Genomic DNA, 10,000 nt, shown 5'->3' with positions numbered 1-10,000 from the left:
CTTTCAGAAATTATGTCTAATAGTTTTTTTGAACATAAGTAAAATATAATTTGCAGATAAATCATCGGCATATATTTCTGCAAGTTTAAGCTTGGGTGGCGTTTTCTTCATTCACTCATGACTCGAGTCTCATTTTCATTCACTCATGAACTCGAAAATGATGCCCATCGAGCTAGTCAATTCCTTTGAATATGTGATGAATGACTAACAAATCTGTCAATCGTTTACACTTGTGCTTTTGTTCAACTGTAGTGACATTAAAAACACCTGCTACGTAGTTGATTCAGTTACTGAATTAAATGTGGGTTGGGTTAGGAGAGGTGTGCAGTATTTTAAACATACAGAGATAGTTTCAAGTAGAATTATGTCACATGTCAACAATTAAATTTTACAAATATAGAAATTTCACACATAATACATTGAAAAATTAGCCTATGTTACACAATAGTTCAATTTCTTAAAGCAACATAAATAATAGAAGCTTGGCAAATGTAAAGCAAAGTTCAATATTCATCAGACAAAGAAGGGAAGCATAGAATCTGATACCAAGATGACATTCCTCAAATGCCATAAACATCATGGAAGTGGAGGAATTAACTGGTTTTTAGGACAGGTTCTTCACTTGCAAAAACAAGCATTCTGAGTATTGCGCTGCAATACATGTCCCCTACCAAAGTTCAAAGTGCCATAACTTTGTCAAAAATGATCGAATATGCAAATTTATGCACTGTTGATGCTGGTTTTCAAACTTGATCTGAGGTATGCTGAGACACATGGTCACACCTCGCCTCGTTGATAAGCCCGCAAGGTCGCTCCGTGGAGCAGCCTGCACGTATTGCACTGTGTGAATTATATAATTACCAACTCACGGTCTGAGGTACTAGCGATTCAAGAGATATCCATTTTTAAAAATATTTTCGTTTAATTAACGATATCTGCCAAACCACACGCACTATCGCAAATGCCAAAAGGACATTTTAGTGGACCAACATGCTGAACAGATCTGTGAAGTTTCCCCTCGATTGGATCAAAAATGAGGGAGGGGCTCGGTTTTAAAGGTACATGCTTAAAAATGTCATAACTCTGAAACCACGTGACGCATGACGTCATGCTCCCTGACTTTTTAGTTCGCCATGGGTACGCGATCCTGCCTGCAAAGTTTGGCCTCGATCTGTTCAGCCGTTGCAGAGAAAAAGGGGTTTTCGTGTTTTCATGAAAAACAATATGGCGGCCGAACCACGTGACCTGTGACGTCATAATTACCATTAAAATATTCTACAGACCGAGTCCCTCCTATAGTGAAAATTTGACCTCAATCGGTCCAATTATTGCAGAGAAAATCTTTTTTAAAGGAAATTCAAACTTAAAATGGCGCTGAGTTAAGGATCATCAGAATTATCAGAATTCCCAAAGTTCAAAGTGCCATAACTTTGTCAAAAATGATCGAAACGTCGTGAAGTTCGAACTTGATCTGTAACTTATCATGAGGAAACCATGTGCCAAGTTTGAAATCATTAGCATTAAGGGTTTAGAAAAAAAGTCCGGAAACCTGTTCTTTGCGTGACGGACTGACAGGCTGATGGACTGACAGACGGAGGGACGGCGTGCAAACCTATAGTCCCCTCCGGTGTACACCGGTAGGGGACTAATAAGAGTATAAGCCACGTCAATATATTACAGACATGATTGCACCAAAAACAAAGATTATACAGTCATGGGAAAAAGTAAGTACACCCCATGTAAACTTTTGACTTTTTCAACATATTTCAACATACAGCTATTTGATCTTCATTTCAACAATATTGATAGATAAAGGTGATATAATATAACAAATATCATGAAACATTTACATTTTGTAGTCAATTGTATAATTTAAATAAACATAAATGCAAATTTCGCATGTAGAAAAAGTAAGTACACCCTTACATTTATCACTACTTCAAATACCTAAAATTAGAATCAGGTGCACAAGCTCAGGTGCAAATTATTAGAACATCGTTAGAGAGGATCTTGGAGGAACCTGTCTTATTTAAACATCAGACATTTAGTTTGGTTTTCTCTTTGTTGTTGAAGTGTGCGGCGTCACCATGCCGGGATCAAAAGAGCTCTCTGAGGCCTTCAGAAAGAAGGTTATAGATGCCTACGAGTCTGGGAAGGGATTTAAAAAGATCTCCAAACAATTTGAAATCAATCATTCGACTGTTGGGAATATCATCTACAAGTGGAGAAGATTCCAAACAACTGCCAACTTGTTCAGGCCAGGCCGCCCCAGCAAGTTCAGCCCGAGAGCAGACCACAACATGCTGAAAGCAGTCTTTAAGAACCCCAGAATGTCATCATGGGACCTACATGTAGCTCTTGCCACTGTTGATGTCAAAGTGCATGAGTCTACCATTAGAAAGAGGCTGCACAAATTTGATCTACATGGGAGGGGTGCCAGGAGGAAACCTTTGCTGTCCAGAAAGAACATCAGGGCAAGACTAAAGTTTGCCAATGAACACCTAGGCAATGACCAACACTTCTGGAACAATGTGCTCTGGACAGATGAGTCAAAGGTAGAGCTATTTGGCCACAGTACCAGAAGACACGTTTGGTGAAAACCAAAGACAGCATTTGACCACAAGAACCTGATGCCAGCTGTAAAGCATGGTGGTGGAAATATTATGGTTTGGGGCAGCTTTGCAGCATCAGGGCCTGGGCAGCTCACCATCATATAATCCACTATGAATTCTTCATTGTACCAGAGGGTGCTTGAGGATAATGTGAGGCCATCTGTCGGAAAGTTGATGCTCAACCGAAGGTGGACCTTGCAACATGACAATGACCCTAAACATACCAGTAAATCCACCAAAGAATGGCTGAAAAGAAAGAAATGGAGGGTTCTGGAATGGCCAAGTCAAAGCCCGGATCTAAATCTCATCGAGATATTGTGGGGGGATTTGAAACGAGCTGTGCATGCAAGAAACCTCTCAAACATCACACAGCTGAAAGAATTCTGCATGGAGGAGTGGGCAAAAATTTCTCCCAGTCAATGTCAGAGACTGGTCGACAGTTATAAGAAACACCAACAGTTATAAGGTTGTTTCTGCCAAAGGAGGCAATACCACCTATTAGAGCCAAGGGTGTACTTACTTTTACCACATGCACAATTTGGATTTATGTTTATTTAAATTATACAATGGACCACCAAATGCAAATGTTTCATGATATTTGTTATATTATATCACCTTTATCTATCAATATTGTTGAAATTAAGATCAAATAGCTGAATGTTGAAATATGTTGAAAAAGTCAAAACTTTACATGGGGTGTACTTACTTTTTCACGTGACTGTATAACTGTTTCTTCATAAGCTGTTATGATCAAAGTTTTGACGAGAATTAGAGGACATGCCACTGACCGAAATATGATCAACCTTTTGAAATAAAAATTAATCAAGTACCATATTATGACATAATATCGTATCAAGGCTGGTGTTGGCTTAGCGGTTAGGGTGCAGCTTGGGATCCTAGGATCCTGGGTTTGAATCCCGGTTGATCCCTGAATTAATCAAAGGGGGTTGACTCAGCCTGTCATCCTTCCAAGGTCGGAAAATTGAGTACCAGTTCACTGGTAATTCCCTGTGTGTCGCAAGAGGCGACTAACTGGGTTGGCGGCAGGAAGGGCAGCCGGCTGTAAAACATTGCTTCAAAAAGGGGACCACGGTGCCCGAAAAAAGCTAACCCCAGCTCTGCAGGGAAAAATGGCCTCGAAAATGTGGTTCATATTGTGAAATAAACAATAATTTTTTTTGAGAGTTAAAAGGTTAAATAAACTTATAATGAAGGTTAACTTGTATTATTGAAGTTCTGATTTCCTCTGCAAAATGAACGCTCACCTCGAAGCCTTATTTTGTCTTTTTGAGAGCCATCGATGCCTTCGTCTACTTTCAGGTCAGCGTTGGGCAGGGAATCACCACCATATTTGATGGTGTGAAGAAAGACATCGTCACGAGCAATCCCATCCTTTTCCTATAAATGATACAGAAAATCAGGCGGAACAAGAAATCGGTAAAAGTTTAGGCAAAAATAGAATCAGACAGAACGCTCCACACTGATTAATTAAACGCAAAGAAAAATGAAAATGCTTCACCATGCCATGATGCATCTGACTGATGAAGAGTATGTTGAAAGCTTGTTTTCTACATTTATTTATTATCCCTCAACAGCTCTTCCACGAGCCAAGATCTCAGTTTTAATATAAAAAGCAGTCAATTTTCACAAAGCATCAAACCTGAGATAAATGCCACTTCCTTTCCTCAATGGGGATCACCAATACAGTATAAAAATCAACAAGTTTCCAACATTCAAGGCTGCTGCAAAGCATGACAAAAATGTATCAAATTTTCCTTCCAATCAACCAAACAGTAAAGCGGTTCACTCACATGTTTATGGATATTTGTTTGAATCGCATTAAACCATTCAAGAGCTATAATGTGACTCTCATCCTGCAGCAAATATCCATCGCCTTCAGGAGTTGAAAGCTGCAAAGAAAGATGCAAACGGAGACTCATTACCATCCAATTGGCAGTAGTATTTCAACAAGGTGTGGACCTCCAAATTACTTTCACCCATTCAGAAACAAGGTCGATATCAGTTATTACTTCCATTCTTGGGTTCAAAATGTTGCGGCAACCTTCACGTTCCAACGGTGTCAAACAATGTGAAACAACTTAAACAATAACCTCCAAATATTGTAACACTGCTAAGTACAGCATGTTGGTTGTTCATGCCAAAATGAGCAGTAGATCCTAGATGAAGGCATACATGAATCATTGGTAAGAGTATTATTTATTAAGAGCACGTAAAAAACCAAATGTACATTCATAGGATGGAAAGAACAACGTGAACTACGTGCTTTTCTGCCGGATCACCTGGAAGACGTTCTTTTTGCTGGACTTTTCTTTAGTCCAATTGATGCGAGCTTTCCGTAGATCTACAAGGCTTTGTGCAATGCCGGGTTTCTGAAATGCACAAAAGTAGAGAAAGGAAGCAATTACAGAAAAAAAGCAAAAAGCAAAAACATTTTTCCCATGATCATATTGATGAGAGGGTTAAATATGTTATTATGGCCAAGAAGCGAAACTCAGCACATACTTTAGTCCACTCTATTTATATAGTGTCCAGCTACTTTTGCAAGTATTTTTAAATACTTGGGCTATGGCTCGTAATAGAGCTGACTGGCAAGTGCGCGCGCGTGCACGTGCGTGCACACGCGCGCACACACACACACACACACACACACACACACACACACACACACACACACACACACACACACACACACACACACACACACACACACACACACACACACACACACACACACACAGTCTGTCTCTCTTTCTGTCTCTGTCTGTCTCTCTTTCTGTCTCTGTCTGTCTCTCTTTCTGTCTCTGTTTCTGTCTCTGTGTCTGTCTGTCTCTGTCTCTCTTTCTGTCTCTGTGTCTGTCTGTCTCTGTCTCTCTTTCTGTCTCTGTGTCTGTCTGTCTCTGTCTCTCTTTCTGTCTCTGTGTCTGTCTGTCTCTGTCTCTCTTTCTGTCTCTGTGTCTGTCTGTCTCTGTCTCTGTCTCTCTTTCTGTCTCTGTCCGCCTCTGTCCGCCTCTGTCCGCCTCTGTCCGCCTCTGTCCGCCTCTGTCCGCCTCTGTCCGCCTCTGTCCGCCTCTGTCCGCCTCTGTCCGCCTCTGTCCGCCTCTCTCCGCCTCTCGAGGAATTTCCTCCTCTCCATCGATGCCAACCAATGGGGATTGTCCGTGATCTATCCTTTTCAAGCAAGGAAGAAGCACATAGCATTTTAAAAGTCTTTGGTATGACTTGAACTGGTCCAAACCGGATTGGTGTTTTTTTTTAGGAGACACCATCTCCTTACTGGATGGCCGTTGGCTCCCTACAGGAGCTCATCCACCCTTTGCTAGGTGTTGTTTTTGCTCCTGGCAGGATGTCACAATTACCTTCCTCACTAGCAAAACCGGTGAGGGGTGTCACTTTAGTAGCCGACAACCGGGCCATGCAGCAGGTAGCACTGAGTTACATGTTACCAGTGGCAGCCCCAAAAACTAATATGACCAGTAACATTAATCCCATCACTGGGTAATGCCTTGAGAACAGAAGCAATGTTTTTGCCCTAAACTTTTTCTTTCTTTTTTATTTTCAAGGGAAAACCTGTTAGGCCAAGTAAAAAAATAAAAATGTTTCTCGTCCGGACTTTTTTGAAAAAGGAGGAGGGAGGCCCTTACTATTTACTATTTTCATTTTTTTTGCTATTTTTTTCCAAGATGGCTGCCATGAATTGAATGACCACTGTGGCTGACTTAAAGACTCTATAGTTTGTCCAATGTAATGTGAAACATGCCAGTGTTGATTGTTACCGAAAGGCCTGTAATTTCAGGCCTACTTTATATAGTAGGCCTAATCTAGGCCTACTTTATTAACTACAACAGGGCCTAGATGCCTAGCTTCTCACTCAGAGACCCGCGTTGTACTCCCACCTCCCACCATTAAACCTACATCATAGGGTAGGACTATGGCCCGACTGTATTCACACTTCAGAATAGACGAAACTACAACTAGTACTAGGCCATCCAAGTATAGCGTTACAGCTACATATGGATTTTTTAATGCACCAAGTATTTAAAAACAAGTACACTAGAAAAGGTATGTCTTGATATGGCTTAAATATTTACGCTATATTGAAGCACGCGGTGCTACGCGCGCGACTTGCTACCAAGGAGGAAGCAGACAACGCGGTAAGTTTAATGTTCTTTATTCAAAGAGGTCACTGTAGCACTGGCGCGCTCCGGGCTGCGCGCCCGGTGTATATCCTGAGGCCACGCCTACCCCTTGGGCGTGGCCGCCGCCCACTTGGTGCACGGAATGATGTCACCACGCCAGTGGGCTTTCGTGTCCGCCACACACGCCCCCCCCCCCCCAGAATTCCCGCGCACCTGGAGGGCCAGTTTGCGGGGCAAACGGATGACCCGGCCGAAGCGCCCTCTGGCGACCGGCAGCGTCCGGGGTGCAGGGATGCCAGGTGGGATGCCCCCGGCTGTACCCGGGATGGGTGCCGGACCGGGGGGCGGCGTGCCTGCGGTGCTGGGCGGTGCCGGGGGTCCGCCGGCAGGGGGGCGGCCCCGACGCGGGGGCCGAGCCACCGGCGGTGGGTGGTCCACGTCGAGGTGGGCCGGCTTGAGGCGGTCTATGGAGACCCGGTCAGGAGTGCCGCCGATGTCCAGGTTGAAATGTTTCACCCCGGTCTCCAGCACGCGGAAAGGCCCGTCGTACGGGGGCTGCAGTGGTGTCCGGTGGGCGTCGTGCCGGAAGAAGACGTACTCCGCGGTGCGAAGCTCCGGGGCGACATGTGTAGGAGGGTGCCCGTGGTGCGCCGTTGGCACCGGGGCTAACCTCCGGGCAGTCTCCTGCAGCGCAGAACGCTCCTGCGCCGCGGACCAAGGTGCCGTGGGGTCGGGGAGGAACTCGCCCGGCACCCGCAGCGGTTGTCCAAAGACCAACTCCGCCGCGGATGCGCGCAGGTCCTCCTTGGGCGCCGTCCGGAGGCCCAGCAGGACCCAGGGGAGCCTGTCGACCCAGCCGCCGTAGCAGAGGGTGGCCCGGAGCGCGGCCTTCAATGAGTGGTGGAACCGCTCGCACAGGCCGTTGGCCTGGGGGTGGTAGGCCGTGGTTCGGTGCAGCTGGACCCCGAGTCCCCGCGCGACTGCGGCCCAGAGCTCCGAGGTGAACTGGGGGCCGCGGTCGGACGAGATGTCCGAGGGGGCGCCGAACCGGGCGACCCAGGTGGCGATGAACGCCTGCGCGACGTCTGCCGCCGTCGTCGCCGCCAAAGGCACGGCCTCCGGCCACTGGGTGGTGCGGTCCACCATGGTAAGGACGTGGGTGAAACCCCGCGAGGAGGGCAGAGGTCCCACTAGGTCCACGTGCACGTGGTCGAACCTACGTGCCGGCACCGTAAACGGGGCCAATGGGGCCTGGGTATGCCGGTGCACCTTTGCACGCTGGCACGCGAGGCACGTCCTGGTCCAGCAGTGGACGGCCTTCCGGAGGCCATGCCAGACAAACTTGTCGGCGACCAACCTCTGGGAGGCCTTCGTGCCCGGGTGGGACAGGCCGTGGATGGCGTTAAAAACCTGGCGCTGCCAGCCTGCGGGCACGATGGGGCGAGGCCGCCCGAGGGACACGTCGCAAACGAGGGCCGTGCCCGCGCCGTCGAAGGGCACCTCGGTGACGCGGAGGCCCGTGACGGCGGTCCGCAAGGCCTGGTCCCCGGGGTCGGCGGCCTGGTCCGCCACCATCCGGGCATAGTCGATGCCAAGGTGGACTGCGTGGGCGACGGCCCGGGAAAGGCAGTCGGCCACCGGGTTGTCCTTTCCCGCGACGTGTCGGATGTCCGTCGTGTACTCGGACACGGCCGCGAGGTGACGCTGTTGCCGGGCCGACCACGGCTCGGCGACCTTGCCCATCACGAAAACCAGCGGCTTGTGGTCGACGAAGGCCGTGAACGCACGGCCCTGGAGCAGATGGCGGAAGTGCCTGACCGCCAGGTGAAGCCCAAGGAACTCGCGGTCGAAGGTACTGTAACGGCGTTCGGGCGGGCGAAGCTGCCGGCTGAAGAACGCCAGCGGTTGCCAAGCACCACGCACCCATTGCTCGTGCACCGCGCCCACCGCGTAGTCCGAGGCGTCGGTGGTGAGGGCGATCGGTGCATCGGGCGCCGGGTGCGCGAGCATGGTGGCGTTGGCCAAGGCGAGCTTCGCGCCCGAGAACGCCGCGTCCATCTGCTCGGTCCAGGTAACGTCACCTTTGCCCGGCTTCCCTCGAAGGGCCTCGTGCAAGGGGCGCAGGAGCTGGGCAATGCGGGGCAGGAACCGATGGTAAAAGTTTACCATGCCCAGGAACTCCTGGAGCCCCTTGATCGTGCGGGGGCGCGGAAACCCCTTCACCGCCTCCACCTTGGCCGGTAGGGGGACGGCCCCGTGCCTGGTGACGCGGTGCCCCAAAAAGTCGATTTCAGCGACACCGAACCGGCACTTGGCGGGGTTCACGATCAGGCCGTGCTGGCCCAGACGTTCGAAGAGCGTGCGGAGGTGACGAAGGTGCTCTTCACGGGATGCGCTGGCGACGAGGATGTCGTCCAGGTAGACGTACAAAAATCCAAGCCGCGCAAGACGCTGTCCATGAGGCGCTGGAATGCCTGAGCTGCATTTTTCAAACCGAAGGGCATCCGAAGAAATTTGAAAAGCCCAAATGGCGTGATGACAGCCGTCTTCGGGATGTCCTCCGGCCGGACAGGGACCTGATGGTAGCCGCGTACGAGGTCCACCTTTGAAAAGAAGGACATCCACGCCAACCGGGCGGAGAAGTCCTGGATGTGGGGGACGGGGTAGCGGTCGGGGGTGGTGGCGTCGTTGAGGCGCCGGTAGTCCCTGCACGTCACCATCCCCCGCCGGGCTTGGGCACGATGTGGAGCGGCGACACCCACGCGCTCTCGGAGCGCCGCACGATGCCGAGCCGCTCCAGCGTAGCGAACTCCGCTTTAGCTACGGCGAGCTTCGTCGGCTCGAGGCGGCGTGCCCGGGCGTAGACCGGTGGCCCGGCGGTGGGGATGTGATGTTCCACCCCGTGCTTGACGGTCCCCGCCGAGAAGGTGGGCCGCGTGAGGGCCGGGAAACCCGCGAGGAGGCGGGCGAATTCGTCCGCTGCCGGAAGCGTACAGATGAACCTGGCCGGAACGGAACCGCTCAGCAAGCCGCTCGGGCGAGCCGCTCTGTGAGCTGCTCAACGAGGCGGGCAGCGCGCACGCGAGCGAGCTGAACGTCAGCCTGGACAAGCCTTCTGCGCTTTACATCGACCAGTAATCCATTAGCACATAAGAAGTCCGCGCCGAGCAGTGCCATGGGCACGTCGGCCGTAACGAATGACCAACGGAAAACCTGCCCTCCGAACCGCAG

The 10,000-nt window shown here is 49.7% G+C and overlaps 1 protein-coding gene across 6 annotated transcripts in view; it reads right to left on the bottom strand.

Annotated features, from left to right (window-relative positions):
* Window positions 1-10,000, bottom strand: part of LOC137431736 (rho GTPase-activating protein 15) — a 246,576-nt gene that overhangs the window by 70,445 nt on the left and 166,131 nt on the right. For all 6 annotated transcript variants that reach the window (XM_068123376.2, XM_068123381.2, XM_068123380.2 and 3 more), the window contains 3 exons: window positions 4,913-5,002; window positions 4,424-4,522; window positions 3,878-4,010 (listed from right to left, as the gene is read on the bottom strand). In XM_068123376.2, the coding sequence (XP_067979477.1) occupies window positions 3,878-4,010; window positions 4,424-4,522; window positions 4,913-5,002 (322 nt within the window). The remainder of the gene's footprint in view (window positions 1-3,877; window positions 4,011-4,423; window positions 4,523-4,912; window positions 5,003-10,000) is intronic.

Source organism: Myxine glutinosa, chromosome 7, assembly GCF_964187855.1.
Source record: "Myxine glutinosa chromosome 7, kmMyxGlut1.1, whole genome shotgun sequence".
NCBI classification, from domain to species: Eukaryota; Metazoa; Chordata; class Myxini; order Myxiniformes; family Myxinidae; genus Myxine; species Myxine glutinosa.
Note: the sequence above shows the minus strand (reverse complement) of the source record. Positions and strands in the feature narration are given on the sequence as shown.